Below are 22615 nucleotides of genomic sequence, written 5' to 3'. Positions count from 1 at the left end.
TTTTCCTGTCTGTTTTCCTGTGTTTACTTCAAAGAGTGAATTTTAACTTTTTATTTAATGATATACACGACTTAGAAGGCTTTTTTTCCTTCCAAAGTTTTTCAAAGATCTGATTATGGAATTTGCAGTTCTTTAAGATGGTTAATGAAATGCTAAGTAATTTAGGGTTTTTTTTTTTTTTTTTTTTTTTTTTTACTATTCCTCATTTTTCAGTTGGATTGCTTGTCTTTCTTGGCAGCTTCTCAGGGCTCTTTTAATGTCTTACCATACTGAATTTTTGGTCGATTTTAGTGTGAAATAATGTAGACCTATTTAAATTTGGACTTAAACTGTGATATCACTCTTATAAATGACATAATCACTTTAGTAAATTCAATAAAGCCATTCATTTAGAAAGTGGAAGAAACCACCTCAGAAGTTGACATTGTGACAGTTCTTTTGGGGAAATGAGAAGGAAAAATAATCTGCTAGGGAATAAAGAAAAATGGGAGGATAAAATTGTGGTGATGTGGGCTGGCAGAATTGGGATGAGTTTCTAAAATAGAAATTTGTTTGGTAAACTAGTCATGCTAATCTTGTGTTCAGTTTTTTAAAAATCTAGCCTGAATTTAAAACACCTTAGTCTAGGACCATTCCATGTGCAATAACAGATACTAACTCTGCTTAGATAAAAATTATCATACTGCCCTTGAATTTAATTTAGTATGCTGGTAGTCTTCCTCAGTATTTGAGATCATCATGTAATGTCCAGGACCTGAAAATTGGATTATCTTCCCAGAAATATGTGATGCTCTTTATTTCTCTTCAGTTGCTTATATTTTCCATTCCTCTCTCCCAGACTGTTTATGAAAATATTATATTTGATATTAGGTAAACATCAAATAATTTTTTTCTTGAATATTATTTCGGCTCAAAACGTGATTTACTAATCAGGAGTGTATACTAATAATTCTCCATGACACTGCAAAGTTCTGTGGTTGCGCACTAATCAAGCTGTGTATTTTAACTTTGGTATATAGTATGGATGGCTTGTGAGATTTTTGGGTCTGCTTTGTCTCATGAACACAATGCCTGTGGCAGCACTTGTTCTTTTTGCTACCTGACTTGTGGAGGTCAAGTAACCAGATAGCAGAAAGCAAGCAGAAATGATCATTTGCTGGAGCTAGACTGGGTTTTGCAGAAACAGCTCCACCAGAACACCTTTTTAAGCCCTTTCAAGTATATGTTTTTACTTTTGTTTATCGAAACCATAAATGATGGGAGAAGAAACAGGCTCAGGTTCTTTGTTTTTACACCTCAAGAAGGGGAAAACCTATTGCAGATTTAAAACTATTTCACAGTGCCAACTGTGAGTAAGCCCTGGGATTTTTCTTTTTGCCGTTAACAATTTTGGCCACCTGTCTCCTAATGAATTTTGTGGAAGGCTGGAAGATGTGAGTCCAGAGGTGGAAATTGACAGTAGTGCTAATACTGGGAGCTTCTCTCTGCTAGCTTGTCGTGAACATGGGGCCTGTTGCCAAGTGCTTGGGGGTTTTGGACACCATGAAAATACGTTCAAATTTACTGTGTGACTTATTTTTCATAGGTGTATTTGACCTTAAGACATGTGTTACTTGGGATTTGTATGTGTTATTGCAGACTGTAAGACTGTTTTAACGGGCAAGATCAAATTTTGATAAAAGAAATTTTAGAAATGTTTGAGTTTTTCTGTTCTTGTTAATAGGCAGGCAGTGGTTAAAGGTTCCCTTCCACATCCTTTTGCCTTGACATTATTTGAGGACACATTGTACTGGACTGACTGGAATACACACTCCATTTTGGCTTGCAACAAGTATTCTGGCGAGGGTCTGCGTGAAATCCATTCTAACATCTTCTCTCCCATGGATATACATGCCTTCAGCCAACAGAGGCAGCCAAATGGTAAGTGATCTTGATTTTTAAATTGCAAGTTGGAATAGCTTTAGCACTCAGATGTCTGGCTTTAGTGAGGGCAGGAGGAGAGAGGACGTATCCAAAGGTAGTGGAAAGGAATGAAACATAGGAAAAATGTCAAAATATAATTCAGGTTAAGCAGCAGCCTAAACCATTTGTAGCTTGTTATCTATCACTGTTGGCCAACTCAGCCCTTTGTTTGGGTCTGGGATTATGGTGGTAGAGAAGAGAGAAAATAAGAAACTGAGATAGCTAAACTTATACACAAATGCGTTTCTTGTTTATATTATTTCTCTCTAATGTGTGTTTGATTTTGTTCAGATGGGTGTGTTTGAAAACAAACTTTTCTTAAAAAGAAACCTCTGTGAATGAATCTAACCACCTCAGGTTGCCTAATCAAATACCTGCTTAAGCTTTTCTATGCACACTCTCTCTCCACCTCCCCTCCTTTTTTCTTAGTTTTGCTTCTATTTTTGGTCAACCTTTGCAGTGAATTGAGCTTTGGCTGCTGGCAACAATTTATTGTAAGAGAGGGATAGAATTAGGTTTAAAAGGAATATGAGAATGATAAGTGTTTGGCACTTGTATATAAATAAATGTCTGGCATTTGTCTGAGTGTATTTCAGATTGTATTCCAAAGCCAAAAATGAAGGGTTTTTTGGATTATGCATTGCTTTGTATTAGTTCTGTCTGTTTAGGGGGAGATAGTCAAATATTGAATGTGTTATATTGCAATCTGGTGATCATGAGTCCATAAGAATGTTTTTAAATGTAGGGGTTGGCCTTTTGTAAAAATGTATGAATTTTTCTTCCCATGCTTAGCATATTTTAGAGAATTTCCTTTTTGTTTGTTTGTTTTTTGATTTTGTTTAATGGTACGGTTGGTCTTTTGTTTTACTAGTTTGAGAATTTGCGGTTATTACTGCTTTCATCTTTCATATTTTGTTGGTCTCCATTTCATGTTGATTTTTTTCTATGAATATTATTTAAATCCATCCCTTTCCATAGTTTCTACAAGTGTGCTAATTAATCCCCGCTTCTCAGTTTTCTCTCTTTTAGTCTATTATGTTAATCTTTTCCATGTTAATATTTCCACAGTATTTTTCAACATTCTAGTTATTTTTCTTGGCTTTCAGTACCCTCCACCACAATTTGTTCCCATTCTCTGTGCTCACTTAGGTTTAGCTCTTACTAGTCAACAGAAACCTTAATATCCAGTTAGACTATTTGCCTTAATGTCTCACCCAGTGTACAGTCTCTAAGCTTTTATTCATACAGTTTTACCACATTTGAAATGTTCTCCTGTCTATCCTTCCTATTCTTCAAGGATCGTGTTGCGTCCTACATCTTCAATGAAAGTTTTCTTCTTTAATCCTTAGTGATTTATTTTCCATTTGGTTCAGTAATATTTAAAGTCTATAATGTATAAGATAGCACATAATTTCATTGTTTTATATTGTTTCCTAGTTTGTTAATTTTGGCATACAGACTAGATTGTAAGCTCTTTTAGGGCAGGGGTCTCCTGTTTATTTCTTGTGTATTCCTCTCAAGGTACAAAATGATAAGTCAATTCTCATTGATTAATTTCCTTCCTTGCAGATGTTTTGGTAGTCAAGCCACCTGGATGACATTTGGTAATAATTTGGTTTATCACAGTTGCTCTTGTTATGGTTGTTAACCTTTGTGTACCTAGCATGAGGGAGGGCATCCATAATCATTGGTATTAATCAGTGTGATTTATATTTGACAGCTACAAATCCATGTGGAATTGATAATGGTGGTTGTTCCCACTTGTGTTTGATGTCTCCAGTCAAGCCTTTCTATCAGTGTGCTTGCCCAACCGGGGTCAAACTCCTGGAGAACGGAAAAACCTGCAAAGATGGTAAGAAGGTGGTCTCCCAGAAGGAAAAATTTTAGATAGCAGTTGGAATTCTGTATGATTTATTTTATTTCTCTACCATAAGCTCTGTAGATTACAGTGTTTTGGGAGAGCAGTCACTTAATCTCTGCCTTCACAGTTGGTTATATAACAAGGGTGTTTTGTATTTGAGGGCGTCTCTTTAATACCATTTTATAAATTAGTATTTCAACTAAATTTTTAACGTGCTATTTTTGAAAAAAATTAGGTGCTATTTCATTTTTCACGAGATGTCAGCCATTGATATCACAATTGATTTTTGTGAAAATGAATATTACTTTTCTTAAAAAATGTATTTTTAACAGTAGGTTGCACTTGAAAATAAAGAACCTCAGTGAAAGAAATAATATTTACTAAACTTCCAACTATAAAGACTATCATGGGGTAGATAAATTTTCTACAAGTTTATTGGATGCTATTTTTAATTACCTTTTAACAACAGAAGTGCTTTCAGAAGAAGAAGAAAAAAATTCCAGTTTCTACTATTTAAAGCAAGCAACCTCTTTCTGTACTTAACCACTGCTACTTCTGCTTACTCTCTTTACTTCCCCTACAGAGAGAGGGCACATTGGAGAAGTATGTTTAATTAGGACATTTCAAGAGACTTGTGCTTTGGGAGAACACCAATTTTTCTCTTTTTCTTCTTAATGAGAATGCTATTCTTCTTTCTTACCCCTATGGCTAGCTATCTGGTTTTCTAGCCACCAGCAAGACCTACTAAGAAAATTGTTATATTTAGCAGTGACTTCTTTATCTAACTCTGAAAAGCAGAAGCCTTTATTTCAGTTGGGTTAGAGTGTTCCTGGCAAGGGGGTCAGGGAGTCAGAGAGATGGAATTGAGTTGGTGTACAGGATATTTGTCTTGACTTGGCATTGATAAATTATCCTCCTAGTCAAAGGTGAAGCTGGCTGACTCTTGTCAGGCGGTTTCCATGGCAAACAATAATTTGGTTTCAATTTAAAACAAAAGGTTTTTGTAATGTTGCTTTTTTGTTTAAAACATGTAGCCTGACTTTAAAACAGAGGATTTATTTTAGTAATAGTGGTCTGTCTACTCCCTCACAGCAGTGTAAATGTACATGTTTAACTAGTATTTAAAATTTTAGATGTACATTTGGTGTGTAGTAGCTTTAAGTTAACTATTCTGTTTTGATCACCTTGCTCAAATTAACAGCTTCACTTTCTATGACTTCTTTGTTTGCAAAGTTTGGGCTGGCTCTTTTTGGTAGTTAGCAGAGGCAGTGAATGGTACAGTTATGCCTGCTTGGTGCCTGCTGTGGTATTTAGGGCTGTATTTTCTCTAAGATGAAGTTTATCTATAATTAGTTATTAAGTCAAAAAGTTGATCTTGAGAGCTTGACTCCTCTTCATATTTTTTTTTTGCAACTATAATTCCAGATTGCTGTGAAACTTAATACCAGTGTTTTATTTAAAAAATTTTTTTTCCTAATATTCTTGAGAGAAAGAGACAGAGCATGAGCTAGGTGAGGGGCAGAGAGAGAGAGTGAGAGAGACACAGAATCCGAAGCAGGCTCCAGGCTCGGAGCTGTCAGCACAGAGCCCAACATGGGACTCAAACTCATGAACTGCAAGATCAGGATTTGAGCCGAAGTTGGATGCTTAACCGGCTGAGCCCTCTAGGCGCCCCACCCGTATTTTCTTTTAGACTCACTTCTTTGGGAATCTTTTTTCAGTCTTTCAGATATCAACTTGCTTACTGTCTTTTATAGTTATATGACTTTTTGCTGGTGCTTTACTTGGACACTAAAAATCAAAACAAAAAAAAGATTGAATTTAATGTTCTCATTCTCAGCTATGTTTTTATTGAATATTATTTTGGGTTTAAAACATTTCATAAGCAAATCTGACTTAAAACTCAGTGAAATAAAAATTTGAGTGTTTCTTTTTTACTGATAATATATTAGCTAATATTTATCCAGTGCATGTTCAGTACGTTCCTGAATTTTACATTCACGTTATTTTTAAAAAATGTTTTTTTATTTTTGAGAATAGAGAGTACAAGCAGGGGGGAGAGGTAGAGAGAGATGGGGACAGAGGATCGGAAGCGGGCTCTGTGCTGACAGCAGTGAGCCCAATGCGGGACTTGAAATCACAAACTGTGATGAGATTATGACCTGAACTGAAGTTGGCCACTTAACCGATTGAGCCACCCAGGCTCCCATACATTGATCTTGTTTAATCCTCACAGCAACCCTGTGAGAGATAGATGAAGAAAACTAGGTTTAGGGAGATCAAGTTTTGCCTAAGTTTGTATAGGAACTTGAATCTGTTTCTATCAGATCTACAGCTCTTACTCTTAACCACTGTTTTGTTAACTGATTCCCTCTCTTTGCTACTGCTTTCCTTCACCGTAGCCTTCTTTGTTCTTAATTATGTCAGGCATTGCCTTATAGTTCTCTTTGTTAAAACAGCTTTACTGAAATATAATTTGCATGCTATAAACTTCAGTCACTTCAAGTATACAATTCACTGGGCTTTTTAACTAATTTACAGTTGTACAACCATCACAGTCTACTTTTAGAATATTCTCATCAGATACAAAAGACCTTTGTCTTGGATTTATTTACCTTTTTAAACATACTTCTTGAACAAAGGACCTATATCCTATGTCTCCTTCCTCCTTTAATATTCAACTACTTAACTTCTTAGTCATTACTTAGTCGTTATTCATTATACCTTTTAAGTAACTGTTATTAATTTCAGGACCTATATAACGAATGAAAATAGAGAAGGAATCAAAACTTGATTTGGAGAGCTGAGGCATTATAGAGGTTGGCCTTGTAGTCAAGCTATTCCTAGTTCATTATGTTTACTTTCCATTTCCACCCTAAATAGACCCTGAGTATCCTTTTGTACCCCTTTACTTTTCAATTCTTGAAGAGGTTCTGCATTCTTTATTTAGAATGACTAAATTTTACCTGTGGGTTTCAATTTTTTTCTTCGTTTATTTCACTTTGTCGTTCTAGGTGCCACCGAATTACTGCTTTTAGCCCGAAGGACAGACTTGAGACGCATTTCTTTGGATACACCAGATTTCACAGACATTGTTTTACAGTTAGAAGACATCCGTCATGCCATTGCCATAGATTATGATCCTGTGGAAGGCTATATCTACTGGACTGATGATGAAGTGAGGGCCATACGCCGCTCATTCATAGATGGATCCGGCAGTCAGTTTGTGGTCACCGCTCAAATTGCGCATCCTGATGGTATTGCTGTTGACTGGGTTGCCCGAAATCTTTATTGGACAGACACTGGCACTGATCGGATAGAAGTAACAAGGCTCAATGGGACCATGAGGAAGATCTTGATTTCAGAGGACTTAGAGGAACCCCGGGCTATTGTGTTAGATCCCATGGTTGGGTAAGAAGCTCTGCCAATAGAAAATTTTGCCTGGTGTTTCTGTTTTCTACAGGTTTCTAAAAACATTGACAAAAACAGTATGAAGTATATATTGGTTTTCAATAAACAGCTCTTTAGTGGCTGTTCATTTTTAGAACATACTGATTGGAATAAAATCTCAAATTAAAGAATTCTTAGTTTTTTTTTCCTTGAATGATTTGAATAGTTTTTCTTTATAAATTAAGTCAGTACTTGCTGACTTTGGGTGTTGGCTACAGATTTTGCCGAGGTTGCATCATGACCATGAAAAATGTGGAAAGAAATTGTTTTCAGAACTCTTTCTCTTCCTCTAGAAGATTTAATTCCATCCCATTTTTAGTACTTCTAGAATGATATGGTAAAGGATATATCTAACTTTATATATCCCAAGATATATGAATGACTTGAAAAAAAATTTTTTTTTTGTCAGAACACCCTGACCACAACCCAGGGAAACATAGCTTTCTGTATACTCACCAATGTTACTTGTTACTATGCAACTCACTCTGAGGGTGAACATGGTGACAAAGTATTACACTTCAGTGTATATCAGTGCCTTAGAGCTACTTAAACTCCCAGCAGCCACAGCAGTTACTTAGCACTACAAAAAGAATTAGTTATTTTAGGAATTCAGTTTGTCATCTGAATATTACTACTGGGATAGCCTTTTTGTGTCAGAGGTGACAAGCCAGCAAGAAGAAGAGATGACTGGGGCGCGTGGCTGGCTCAGTTGGAAGAGCATGTGACTCTTGATCCTCCAGGTCATGAATTCAAGCCCATTGGTGGGGTGGAGATTACTTAAATAAATAAAAAGTTTGGAAAAAAGAGATGACTATTAATGGGAAGGAGCACAAAATATTTTGGAAAAACATAACTAAAAATGAAATCTTATTATTGGAAGGCATTATCAGTTCTAGAAAACACTGTTTGATCTGAAAATTTCCTACAAGCATATGCACTGCTATTATGTCTTAAACATAACTTTTGAGTGTGTTTAAGTCCTATTTTTTTCCCTTCTGTGGTGTTAACTGATACCAGTGGAATATGAGGGGTGGACCTCACCTTTAGGATATCTGAAAGTTACAGTTTATTATTTGTGTTTAGCTCATTTTCTGTGTACTTCTGTAGGTACATGTATTGGACTGACTGGGGAGAAATCCCGAAAATTGAGCGAGCAGCTCTGGATGGTTCTGACCGAGTAGTGTTGGTTAACACTTCTCTTGGTTGGCCAAATGGTTTAGCCTTGGATTATGATGAAGGCAAAATATACTGGGGAGATGCCAAAACAGACAAAATTGAGGTTTGTTTCTCGCTTTTTCATTTTAAAACCAGTTTTATAATGGTTTTTGAGTTGATGTTAATTTGATGCAGATATTCTTGCCTCTTGTCTGGGGTGCCAGAGGTATCTTTTATGGAAATTTTATTCAGCCTTCAGGATTCTAGGCATTATGTATTTTCTTCCACTGAACTCTGATAGATATCTGAGCTATACTGGTATGAAAAGTGGATATTCCTCTATTTCTAGTCCTAAAAGCTTACGTGACTGATTTCCCTCATTTTGGATAAAGCCACTGCTCGAATTTCCTAGGGACAGTTTCTGCACAAATCAAATATTATATAAGATGTATACTGGGAGAGCTGGTAGTCCTGTCAGGAAAACAGCCCATTTGTGTACATATAACCTCTTTTTGTTGTTACTGGTGTTGGGGGCAGGTAGTGTCATATATTAAGTGTTAAGATGGTTACATGCAAATAGTTTTTAAATTGATTTATGAGCTGTGTAGAAGAAAGATTAATTAACCAAAGCTTGGGGAAATATTTACTAAATGGTAGAATTAAGTTGTAGCAGTCACAATAGAATTATGGTCGAAATAACCAGTGGTGAATATTTTACCACAGTGTTTTGTAACTGGCACATATGTTGACGTTGAATGTGAACTCTGAATTTCACAACTTTGAGTTAGGCTGTGCTAGAGGTCTTATGGATCACATTCTTAAAACAGTTTCTTTCACGATATTTCTTTGTGGGGGGATGTGTGACTTCTCATATAAGGAATGGCTCGGAATGGCTCATCAGAGCCACAGCACATAATCTCCTAACAGATAGATAATTTGGGCTGCAGAATTTTAGAAAGGTAATTCTTAGGAGTGCCAGGGACTCTGAGGGAATAATGAATTAAAGGGCCTTCCTTTCAGAATGGAAACTTGGAATAGAAGAACCCATTAGTGTTCCACAAGGCTCAAATACTGCAAACTGCATCTCTTATTCTTGCAGCTGGTTTGCATTAATAGGAGATTTTGCATAGACTTGACTATATAAATTTTCTCCCTGTTGTTAGTGGTTCACTGCCTCCCCCCTCCTTAAATCCAAGTTAGGGTTTGAATCTTTAACAGCTTAGAAGGCAGTGCTAATGAGACCAAAGTTATGATTTCATTTTTTTTTTTTTAAGACAGGCTATTAGCTTCACTTGGGTCAGCTCGAGTACAAACTGCATACTCGTTCCCAAGCAGGTCACAGATGTATATTGTTGATCAGCTATGGACTGTACATGAGGGTATAGGTATTGCTACTCTTAGAAAAATAGTTAAAAGCTCCTATGTCCTACAAGAACGTTTGTAGGGAAGAGCACTTGATTTATTATTTTGTAGGGATTTAAAAATTCTATACTTGGTATTATCTTTTTAAGGTTACTATGACTGATTAGATTGTAAATAAAACATTTGTTTCTTACTGGGAATTTTCCACACTTCAGGTCACTTTAAGTACTTTACATACAGATATGTATTCAAAATCACTAATAGTTTAGGAGGGATTTAGGTAGAAAAGTGAGAATTTTTGGAGGTTCTGAGTGACAGGGTTGGAGAATACAAATGAATCACATTATATAACAGTATGTAATATTGATTAAATAGGATTTATTTTCTTGGCTTACAGTAAGTACAGTAGATTGTAAAATTAGTATTCATTCTGGCCTGCTCTGTCTTCTTGAGCTGTACATATATATACAGTGGTGTCATTTGTTCCTCACTTTCTTCTTTCTTTCTCCCCTTCTTCTTTGAGTGGTAGCATTCTTAAAAACCTGCCTTTCAGATCTGCTTCTCTTCCTCCAGGTTTGCTGTCTGTCCTCTTTTTGGCAGATTATTTGGGGTTAATGGTACATCTACCTCCACTAGATTATACACAAAAAGACCTCCCCTTTTTCTTTGCCTGGAGATTCTGATGAAGTTTCTCTAATTGAGCATGGGTGCTTTTGTCACTTTTTTTTCATAGACACATTTGGGAGATAAAGAGAGCAGGTTTTGTTATTCTCTTCTTAATTTATGATGATGTGTAAAATTTCTAGTATATGGCATACTAAGAAAAGAGCACAGCTCTCCATCTAAATTAATCTTGCATAATTGGGGGAGAAAAACTGTTAGTTTCTCTTTCTGAGACTAGTGGTGGTTACAGGAGCAACTGCCACAACCAGCTTTTCATCTCACTTTACTTGATAGTAGGTTAAATATAGTGAACTTGAAAAGTTTTGGAAAAATACATAATTTTTTAAGTGCTTCTTTTTCTAAGGAGGTTGTTTGCTTTTGTTATGTAGCTGGTGATGCTAACTACCGATCCTGCTCTGGGCTAGGTGGCAGTGCTCCCTCCCAGTCCATCCTATTAAGAAATCTTCCCAGTAGGACTCCTCCAGTCACCTGAAACTAACGTAGCACTGTGTATCAACTACAGTTTAAAAAGAAATAATGGAAGAGGGGTGCCTTGGTGGCTCAGTCAGTGGGGCACCCGACTCTTCATTTCAGCTCAGGTCATGATCTTATGGTTTTAGAGTTTGAGCCCCACTTCAGGTTCTGCATCAACAGCACGGAGCCTGCTTGGGATTCTCCCTCTCTCTCTCTCCCTCCCCCCCACCCCCTCTCCCCGTGCCCATCCCCACTTGCACTTGCTCTCTCAAAAATAAATAAACATAAAAAAAAAAAGAATGGAAGAAAGCTTCCCAGCTTTTTGTCATGCCCAAGAATGAAAGCTGCTTTTTCCAGGAAGTGTAAGGAAATATTAAATAACAGTTGTATAGCCCTGTTGCCTTCTGGAAGATTGCATTTACTTGGGATCAAACTACCCTTTATGTGTTTATAGTACATTTGAAAAGAAAAGATTGATACTTGGGAAATTTATATGTAGCAATTGTAAGACACAGTAAACTTTTGTGTTTTGATTGGGTCTTATGGGAAGAGCTCAGAATGTTTGTCTGCTTACTCTATCTGCACCTTCAGTGGAGGTTCCTTAGATCAGGTTCTCCCTTTTTTTTGTAAGTGGTGAATTAACCAGGTGTTGGATATATTGGAAAGCTGTAGGTTTCAGATTTGATTTTTATTGTGCAGAGTTGGCAGAAAGAACAAATAGGTTTATCTAAGGTTTATAACCAGCTTCTGCAAAGAAGGATAGGACAAGAGGAATTGCTAATGGTGTCACATTTTTTTAAAAGACAGTCATAATTTTGTCTGATGCTTTAAGATAAGGCTGTGTCTGTGAGGATATACCTGATTTCCCTACTTGTCAGCTGATACTGGCCACTTACCTGTAGGTGTTATTTGAAAGGTGCAATGCTGGTGCTTGTTTATACTTCTTATTCATTATGCTGAAATCCTTTCATCACCCTTTAGAAACAAACTTCTAGTTTACTTGTCTGCACTGAGCTCCCCCTCGCCCTCCACCTCTGTGGAGTATTACAGTGTTCTGGGGCTTCTTATAATACATACGAAAGCATTATCAGAAGGGATTATTTCTATTATTCTGATAGGACAGTCATCAAATAAGCCTTTGTATCTATTTCATAAGACCCTGCAGTAGGCAGAAGCACATTGTGTCTTAACATTCTTATTTTGATTGGTCAGGTTTCACTGCCAAAAACACCTGTTGCACTGAGGGCCTGGAAAACTGGTGCTCAGTAGCAAAGACCTATCATTGATAATTTATAAGTTTAAAGCATCTTTTTTGCCATTATACAAAAGTTAAGAAAGTTGGGGGCACCTGGGTGGCTCAGTTGGTTAAGCATCCGACTTAGCTCAGGTCATGATCTCGCGGTTCCTGGGTTGGAGCCCTGTGTCAGGCTGTATGCTGACAACCCTGAACCTGGAGCCTGCTTCAGATTCTGTGTCTCCTTCTCTCTGCCCCTCCCCCACTTGTTCAGTCTCTCACTCAAAAATAAGCATAGAGGAAAAAAATTATAAAAAAGGAATGTTATCATTAGCTTTTTTTTTTGAGGATGCTTTTCTCATTGCATACAACTTAACTGATTGACAGAATAAATCGCTGTGTTTTGAATTACTGGTTGTATTGAAAATGACATCATTGGTTCAATTTTTCTCTTAATTTTTTTTTTTAATATATATGTTTTACCTCAATTTTTCTTCTTTCAGTTCTCAGCTTCTGCTGACAGATGCAGCAATACATACTAGTTATAGGTAAAGAGAGATTTCTTACCTACTTGGAGGTCATCTCGATTTGTTTTCAGTCTCTTATTATAAATTTCCTTGCTTTAGAGAATGTCCGTAGTTAGTTTTGTCCAAATCTAATTATACCTGGCACGACTTTGGGAAACAGAGATTGTTAGAACTTGGAGTATTAAGAAGTTTTGAATAAAGAGTGTATTATTGTATAGGATGTGTGCTGAAAAGTTGGCAATTGGTGAATGATCTATTTTATATTCTAAGCCTGAAATTGCAGGGCTACATTTTCCCTTCATGACAACTTCCTCTATTTTGTCAATATCCTAATAAGGGAATTTGTTTTCCAAGTATTCAGATTTCTTTGTAAAGTAATTTCTTTGGCATCTTTAGCCTGTATATTGTGAAAGTCTGTTATAACACAAAAGGGCCCATTTATGATGATTTTTCTTGTTTGTTTTAAAGATTAATTTCTTCCTTAAGAAATAATAATAATATGATCATCTGCCATTGAGATAAAGTTCTTTTGATTACAAGTACCTTTTGAATCTTTGCCAGTTTATAACATTCAGTGCTCCTTAAAATTGATTTTATTTTTCAGTTTCAGAGAAATATTCAAGATAATGAGCTTAAACACCTGAATGTTTGCCCCTTTCTACTATTTTACACCACTATGTGTATGTATGTTAATATATTTTCTCCACATGTTGCTGACATACAATAACTGAAGAATGATGTTGATAAACACCATCACATTAGATCCCTTAGCTCAACAGAATACCTGGATTAGGGGCTTATATTCATTGAGTTGTAGACATGGCGCTGTCCTTCTATATCACTTGGCATCTGTTGGGGATGTATCTTATGATAACACATTTTTGAATTCCTATTTGAAAGTTACCTTTTGATGTACAATTCAAGCAACATCATTTAACTTGTTATAATCTACGGCAGCCAAAGTAGTACATCATCTAATTATATGCTCTGTTGTCTCATTATGCACTCTACCCTATCTGGCTCTGAAAAAATTATTGCACATATATAATGAGAGAAACTTGCGTGATGATGAGTGTAAACATGCTTTCCTGAAATGCCACCACAAACCCTAGACCCTTACCAAATAAGATGCTTTGCCTTACTTAGGAGTTAGTATGGTTTTATCTATGTAAATTAGAAGAATCTGATGCGTGTTGTTATTTTAGTGACCACGTTTGAACTTGCTCTTGGATAATTTTTAAAATGTTCTGTTACCCTTCTTCTTCTCATGTTTTCGTATAAAACCATTTAATATGTGTGGAGATATTTTTAGTTTCAGTCTACCTTTTTTGTTCCTTTGGTTTTTATACTCCTGAAGTGAAAGAGTTCTGATTTTAAATATGCTATTTTCTTGAGAAATCAGCTTCTTTACAATTTGGAATGGTGTTTAATTGTTAAAAGTTGTAATCTCTCGATCTTTATTGAAACATTTTATAATATCGGGTACTGACCTTAATTCTTGTTTGATTTTCCATTTAACTGGATGACTTTAGATAATTCAGATAATAATCTGGTCTTTGTATTTTGACCAGTAAGATCGTTTGAACCAGATGATCTTTACGTTTCTTCCCGTTACATTTTCTGGTGTTTTTTTGTACTAACAGATAATACATTTTGCCTTGGGAGAGTTGCTTAAAGGAAGTTTGTATTCAGATGACTAGAATATTTTCTTTTTTCTTTAAATTTTTCTTTAGTTACTATACATTTAATCCCTCTTAACTGAAGAAGACTTGCATTTGGGGGGTTTAAATCTTTAGTAACTCAGTTTTCTTTTTAATTTTTTTAATGTTTATTTTTGAGAGGGGGGTACAGAGAGAGAGAGAGAGACAGAATCTGAAGCAGGCTCCAGGCTGTGAGCTGTCAGCACAGAACCTGACGTGGGGCTCAAACTCACAAACCACAAGATCATGACCTGAGCCAAAGTCAGATGTTTAACTGACTGAGCCACCCAAGCGCCCCTTTAGTAATTCAGCTTTACTGAAAGCCATATCTTGTAATATCCGTTTATATTTTGTATTGACCCATATATAAGCTACTTCGTTATTAACATGTTTGGTAGGTTTAAATAAATGTTAAAAGCCATTTTTTGAAACCTGCAGAACATGTAAATGTATTTTACTAACAGAGTCCATGTAAAACATTATTTTTCAGGAAGAGATTTCTCTGTAGGTGGAAACTATTATGCTTTTACAAGGGTCACAGAGATCTTATTTTTACTGTTTTTAGTAGGTTTGGAAAGGGTAGGTAGTCAGATAATGGCAAAGGCCACAATTTTGAGACTTCTTGGGAGGGAATTTATGAATCCTTGAGCAGTTAAAAGTGGCTAGTATTTTAACTTCTTATTTAAATTTAAAATTATTACCAGCTGTTTAATGATTCTGTGTAATAGTTATTCCTAAAGTTATCCCTAATGAACAAAGGCTTCTCCTTCAGTTATTTTTTGCACTTTAAGTGTAGTTTACAATTTAAAAATTTCAGTGTGCCTCGGTGGCTCTGTTGAGCATCCAACTCTTGATTTTTGCTCAGGTCACTATCCTAGGGTCATTAGATCAAGCCCCATGTCCGGCTCTGTGCTAACAGCAAGGAACCTGCTTGAGAGTCTACCCCTCCCCTCCCCCACTCATGCGTATGCTTGCTCACACTCTCTCAAAATAAATAAATTAAAAAAAAAATTTAGAGCTTCTAAGAATATTATAATGCAGGCCCTGTAATTATTTTTGTTGAACTCCTAGATTTCCCACACTGTTAATTCATTGCACTATATATATATATATATATATATATATATATATATATATATTTATATTTTTTTTTTTTGTTGTTGTTGTTGTTGTTGTTTTGTTAGATTTGATCTGAAATAACTAAATCTCAGAGAAGGATTAGAATTCCTTTGGCAGGGTGCCTGGGTGGCTCAATCAGTTAAGCTTCTGACTCTTGATTTCACTCAGGTCATGATCTCACAGTTAGTGAGATCAAGCCCAATGTTGGGCTCCATGCTAACAGCGCAGACTTGGAATTCTTTCCCTCCCTCCCTCTCTGCCCCTCCCCCCACTATGCTCTCTCTCTTTCTCTCAAAATAAGTAACTTTAAAAAGAATAGGAAGAGGAATTTCTTTGGTTGTAGTGAAATTTTCGGTAGACTGGTATTTATTTAGTATTTCGTTTATAATTATGAGCTTCTGAAATCTTTCAGTCTTCTAGAGTTTGTAAGTAAGAATGAAATTAGAGGCTTTATGCAATTAATATCACCCCTATTCAGAGTTTTCTGTTTTGTTCATTTATTTTTTATTTTGGATTGACAGTGACTTGGCTTTTATATTCAGTTGAGATTTATAATGTTGCTTTTATACTTTAGCTATAGTGTTATTCTTAAAATATGAAAAAAAACCCTTCTATGCCACAGTAGATTTCATTAGGCTAAAGATAGTAAGTAAACAATGTTTCATGGGTTTGCAAAGTTGTTTTCGCATAAAGAAACTGTTTATAGTTTTCATAAAATTAGCTGTTTTCTAGATACAATGCTCATACAAACATTTGTTCTTTCTGTCCCAGGTTTCTCTTCCTAAAATTCAGCATTCTTTGGCGCTTTTTGCTTAGTTAGCCTCTTGTATTTGCCCAAGATCATATAACTTTCTATTTAGGAAAAAAATGCAATTCCAATTTCCTGATTTCCTGATGCAGTACTTTTTGTGTTGTGCTGTGTTGCTTCTCTTTGAGACTGTTCGTTCTGAAATAATTTGAGACTTACAGAAAATATAGCAGAATAATATATCTTTCACCCAGTTTGATTTTACCTACTCCTAGAACAGTTATCAACACCAGGAAATTAACATTGATACAATATCCATTATTCCTATTGTATGTATTAATTGGAATTCTCCTGTAAGGAAGAGCTGTTCTCTCCCCTTTATTCAATTTTTCATATATCTATATATGTTAGTATGGAATCCGGGATACGTATTTTACTCTATAAAATTATGGAATATTATAAGGTAATATTTCATTATCATCATTAAATAGTTGCAAAAATCCAAGAATTGGCATTAGGAGCACCTTCAAGCTGATTCCTGTGTCCTTTTCATGAGCGTCCTTCTCTTCTTTTTAAATTGTGGTAAAAAACAAAACAAAACAAAAACGCTTAATATAGAATCTGCCATTTTAACCATTTATAAGCAGAGAGTATAGTAGTGTTAATTATTTATGCACGCTTTTGTACAACAAGATCTCTAGAACTTTTTCATTTTGCAGAACTGAAATTCTTCCAAACAGCTTCCTTTTCCCCCCTCCCCCTGCCCTGGCAACCACCATTTTAACTTGCCTTTCTCTAAGAGTTTGACTTCTTTTGATACCTGAAGTGGAATCATCTAGTGGAATAAGTGGAATAATACAGTATTGCCTTGTTGTTGCTGGCTTATTTCCCTTAGCATAATGTCCTCACAGTTCATCTGTTTTGCAGCATATAACAAGACTCCCTTATTTTTAAAGGCTGAATAATATTTTATGTATGCACCACATTTTCTTTACCCATTCATCCATCAGTGGATATTTAGGTTGGTTCAACCTTTTGGCTATTATGAATAACGCTGCAGTGAACATGGATTGCAAACATCTCTGAGATCCTGTTTTAGTTCTTTTAGATATATACCCAGAAGTGGGGATTGCTGGATCATATAGTGATTCTATTTTTAATTTTTCAAGCAACCCCCATAATTTTAAAGCCTTTTTTGGAAGAACAGTATATTCAGCTTTATCTTATATTTCTCTTGCCTCAGCCCTGGAATCAACTGTTACTCCAAAGAACCATGGTTCTTTTTAATGAAGGGTAGTATTTAAAAACCAGTATCTGGGGGGCGCCCGGCTGGTTCAGTTGGAAGAGCATGCAACTCTTGATCTTGGGGTCATGAGTTCGAGCTCCATGTTGGGTGTAAAGATTACTTAAAAAAAGAAACTTTAAAAAATTAAAATAAAATGAAAAAACAATATCTGGACATAAGGCATGCTCATTGATACTGGAGTAATTTGCCTTTCAATAATAAGGTATTGATTATTATTTCTACTCAGACTCCAAATAGAATTTATTTTAGTTGTGCTTGAAAAGAATGAGAGGAAAGAGAACAGTTTTCCCTTGTTAACATGCTAATGTTTTCTGCATTAGGGTTTTTGGAAGGCCCTAGGACAGTGGGACTCTTAAAAGTGTCTCATGAAGCAATTGATAGAATTGACCAAGGTGGTATTGTGTTGATCATAATAATGCCTTCAACTGAAAATCTGTTTTCAATTTTCTAGTTTTCCTGAGTAATTTTGGCTTTAGAAAGCTTTGGCCACAGTAGCAATTCTTAGCTCTCTGTAAGAGCATACTAACTGCAAATGTTTAATATTCTAAACATGACTCCTTGAAAAAATAAAATTATGTAATGAAACTATGATATTTTCTCTTTTCACATTAAAAATCACTTGTATTGGGGCGCCTGGGTGGCTTAGTTGGTTGAGCATCCGACTTCGGCTCAGGTCATGATCTCACAGTTCATGAGTTTGAGCCCCGCGTCGGTCTCTGTGCTGACAGCTCAGAGCCTGGAGCCTGCTTCAGATTCTGTGTCTCCCCCTCTCTTCCCCTTCCCTACTCGTTCGCTGTCTCTCAAAAATGAATGAACATTAAAAAATTTTTTTTTAAATCACTTGTATTTACCGAGACATAAATCTTAAACTAGGTTAAAAGGCTTTAATGCAACACTGTAATTGTCCTTACGCTCTCTTACACAGGTACATGACATCTCTTTACTTCCCCTACTAGATTCAAAGCATTTCTCCCAGTGAGCATCTGCATGATTGAACTGTTACTTCCACAGATATGTATTCCATTTTTTTTTAAATACCACTTCTGTGAAATTCTGTTTTATACCCTATTATCAGTGAACCTCCAATGAGGTATATTGTCTCTTTATATATAAATTTTAATTCACTACTTGTTTTAGACATTGGCTGGAACATTAGAAGAGGAATGGTTCATTGTGAACATAACTTAAATTTCTCTTTTAGGATGTCATAATGTTCCCACTCTAGCTCATTTTATGATGGGTACCTGGTTGTCCTGTTGTCATCTATCTCTTGAACGTGTCTAGTCAAGTGGAGTTGCATAGCAACAACTTTGGTAATAGACTGGCTGCGTTCCCAATTTATGGGTAATCCGGTCTTGACATTTAATAAGCTGGTGAAACTGCTCAAGAAAACAGATGTGATACCTATAGAAGGTTTGCTATTACCTCCTTTCTGTGGAGCTATTCTGGTTAACCCACATCTGTTTCCTGTTGTAGTCTATATTCTCATTGCGGTTTGTAATATTTGGGAATGCCTCAGAATAGTTAAATCCCTACCACAATGTGGTTGAAGCAGTTGAAACCACTAGAGACTCTGGTTCAGATTTGGAGGTAGATTTTAGAAGTGACAGAAGCCCAATTTCAGTGTAACGAATTAAACCACTCTGAGGTAATACAGTGAAGCACACCGTCAAGAGTTGCCAGATTTAATTAGTGTTGGCTCCACCTTGAAAGCATAAGGGTAATCTTTTGGAATCACTTAAAATGGTTCATTTGTTCTGGGTTCAGAATGTAGAAGCAAGCTTTAGCCAGGATTTGTGTTGTTATTTTAAACATAAGAAGCTTAAAACCATATTTACAAACCTAGTAACCTGCCCCAAACTGTAACTTGTTGGGTATGAGAAGTATAATAGTGATTTTCTTTGAGATGAAGCAGTATGTTCTTGTTTCACTGTGTTGCTTCTATCCAGTAGAGATTGTGTAGCTGATAAAAGCACAGTATTTAGGGGAGATGTCATTTTTTTTTTTTAACGTTTATTTATTATTGCAAGACAGAGAGATACAGAGCGTGAGAAGGGAAGGGGTAGAGAGAGGGGGGAAGACGCAGAATCCGAAGAAGGCTCCAGGCTCTGAGCCGTCAGCACAGAGCCCGATGCGGGGCTTGAACTCATGAACTGTGAGATCATGACCTGAGCCAAAGTCGGTTGCCTAACCAACTGAGCCACCCAGGCGCCCCATGGGAGATGTCATTTTCTAATGGAAGTGTCATCTCTGCAAAAGTAATGCAAAGAAACAGATTTCAGAAAGTAATCATTGGACTCTGTATAAAGAGAAATATATGGTTCTTTAGATGTAATCTCACAGTCAGATTTTGTTTAAGCTGTTGATCCCTTAATCTCTTCAGGGGATTCTTATAATTGGTTTCCACATCATATCAACAACAAAAGTGATAACAGCATTTGTTAATGACAGCTATTATTATCATTATTATTATTATTATTATTCAAGTACCCTTGGACTTGCACCTTATCTTTCCTCCCTTCTTTATTTTTTAATTATGAAAAATATCAGACATAAAGCAGAGATTCTCATGAACCACCATCTTTAACCATTATTATTAGCACATGGTCAATCTAGAATACTCTTAGTGGGAGAGCCAAGGAGATGGCAGATATGGATTATCTTATTAAACTTAAATATTGGGATAACCTAAAAGAAATCAAAGAATCAGGCCTTTGTCCTTGCTCTTACAAGTCTCAGCTAGTTCTTTGAAATGTGGACTTGGAAATGTGATAAAAGCTCGGGAAAAAAAGTAGAATTCTATTAAATTTTTTCATCAGAAATCATTTTTTGAAATAATTTTAACCTATGTTAGGATTTAAGTATAGTATAGCTGAAGAGGAAGTAAAGACCAAATGGAAGACATTTCACTGTTGTGGCTTTACTGAGCCTTTACTGAGAGAGACAGAATGTGAGTGAGGGAGGGGCAGAAAGAGAGAGAGAGGGAGACCCCGAATTCGAAGTAGGCTCCAGGCTTCGAGCTGTCAGCACAGAGCCTGACACAGGTTGGAACCATGAAATCATGACCTGAGCCAAAGTCAGACGCTTAACCAACTGAGCCACCCAGGTGCCCCTCAGTAATAAATTTTTAAGTTTTTTTTTTTATTATTATTAAAAAAATTTTTTTAAACATTTATTTATTATTTTTGAGACAGAGAGAGACAGAGCATGAAGGGGGGAGGGGCAGAGAGAGAAGGAGACACAGAATCGGAAGCAGGCTCCAGGCTCCGAGCCATCAGCCCAGAGCCTGACGCGGGGCTCGAACTCACGGACCGCGAGATTGTGACCTGAGCTGAAGTCGGACGCTCAACCGACTGCGCCACCCAGGCGCCCCTAAATTTTTAAGTTTTGATTACGTGTTGAAATAAAAATATTTTGGATATATTGGATTAGATAAAATACAGTATTAAAGTTAATTTTACCTGTTTCTTTTTACTTCTTAGAATCTGGCTACTAGAAAATTTAAAATTACAATGCATGATTCACCTGTGGGGCTTAGATATTTCTCTTGGGCAGTATTATTCTAGACCCAGTCCTCTTATAAAAACTACAAGAAACATAGGGAATTAAGGGAAACAATGTGCTTCTAAAATTTCATTTAAAAATCTTTAGCACATCTTAATTACATGGTTTAGGTGGAAATAGATGTGATGCATCTAGCTTTAATGTGCACTTTATTTACCTCCTTCCCCTCTACCCCTGGGGGCGGGGAACTTCTGGTTTTTGCTTTTAAAGTGAAAGAAAAAGGATTAGCTAAAAGGGACTAATGCTCTAGTGGGTAAAGCTATAAAATCCTTAGTTGTGGCTTTTAGGAAAACTGTATTTGAGTTCCTGGCCACTGTGCTAAAGATCTTTGTAAGACCTTCATTACCATTTGTTGTTGTTGTTCTGACAGATGTTGCCAAAAACCTTTTATTTTAAATATGTTCTTTGCTCCTTTTTTCTTCTTCCTGAGACCCTGGCTTGCACTTAAAGCAGCATTAACACTGATCCAAACACCAGTTTGGACAAGGGCCTAGACCAAAGCATTTCTAATCTATAATCCCTTATGTGTAATTCTGAAATCGAAAAAGCTCTCAAAACCAACTTATTTCCGTTAACTCATTTGGTGGAAAACCTGACTTGAAGCAATGTAAGACTATCCGTAGTCTTTATTTATCCTTTTTTGTGGGAATATATATGTATTTTGCTGCAAAAATATTAATGTGTTTGGCAACCAGGTGCTCCCTGAAGCCAGGCAGAGGTGATATGCCATGTGCGTTGTGTTCACCTTTCTAAATTTCACAGTAAATCTGAAGTCTGAAATATGGCTGGCCCTAAGCCTCAGATAAGGGATTTGGACCTCTATTACCATCCCACAGTAATTGAAAATATTTTATTAACCCTAATTCTGTATTTAAGATGATTATTTTCAGCACAATCTGAACACAGTAACAGAGGTAAATGAGGTCCTCCCAAAACAGAATTTTGTCATATCACTCTCCTTTAAAGTGCCCTCAGAAGTATCTTGTTTTCTATAGGTCTCATCCTGAAGTCTCATCCCTGCCATAGGATGGTATCTATCTGCCTAATGTTGTCTCCTTTGAGTCCCTTTTGTGTTCTCTCTGCCTCAAAGCATTTGTTTCAAAGTCAGTCACACAAGGCATCCTTGACTGTGTCTTAACATGTGTTACTTCTTTTATTCTGAAAAACCCTTTTTCTGTTTGTCAAAATTCTTCTAATTCTTCAAGATGGATTTGAGCTCCTCTATTTCCTATACTTCTTGATAAGATACAGGCCAGAGAGGAGTATATGTGTATGGTTTTAATGTAAATACAGTTTACCTCCTCAACTAAATTGTAATCCCTTCGCTACAAGAGGCCCTGTAATAAACTTCTTAGCATTCCTCATGAGGTCTTTCACGGCGATTTGCCTTCATTAGATGTGTTTGTTAATGTTTGATTTCGGGCTGGGGGAGTGGAGCAAGGATCTGGTACAGCAGCAAAAATATTTGTGATCGAATTGTCAAACTGTTT

General features: G+C 36.3%; 1 protein-coding gene across 1 annotated transcript in view; it reads left to right on the top strand.

Moving 5' to 3' along the window:
- LRP6 (LDL receptor related protein 6) overlaps nucleotides 1-22615 on the top strand; it is a 179005-nt gene that overhangs the window by 103330 nt on the left and 53060 nt on the right. The window contains exons 4-7 of the mRNA XM_047865362.1: nucleotides 1724-1920; nucleotides 3683-3814; nucleotides 6838-7234; nucleotides 8381-8552. Coding sequence (XP_047721318.1) covers nucleotides 1724-1920; nucleotides 3683-3814; nucleotides 6838-7234; nucleotides 8381-8552 — 898 coding nt within the window. The remainder of the gene's footprint in view (nucleotides 1-1723; nucleotides 1921-3682; nucleotides 3815-6837; nucleotides 7235-8380; nucleotides 8553-22615) is intronic.

Source organism: Prionailurus viverrinus, chromosome B4 (genome assembly GCF_022837055.1).
Source record: "Prionailurus viverrinus isolate Anna chromosome B4, UM_Priviv_1.0, whole genome shotgun sequence".
Classification (NCBI taxonomy): domain Eukaryota; kingdom Metazoa; phylum Chordata; class Mammalia; order Carnivora; family Felidae; genus Prionailurus; species Prionailurus viverrinus.
The sequence above is the reverse complement of the archived record's forward strand: the minus strand, read 5'-3'. Positions and strand labels throughout refer to the sequence as shown.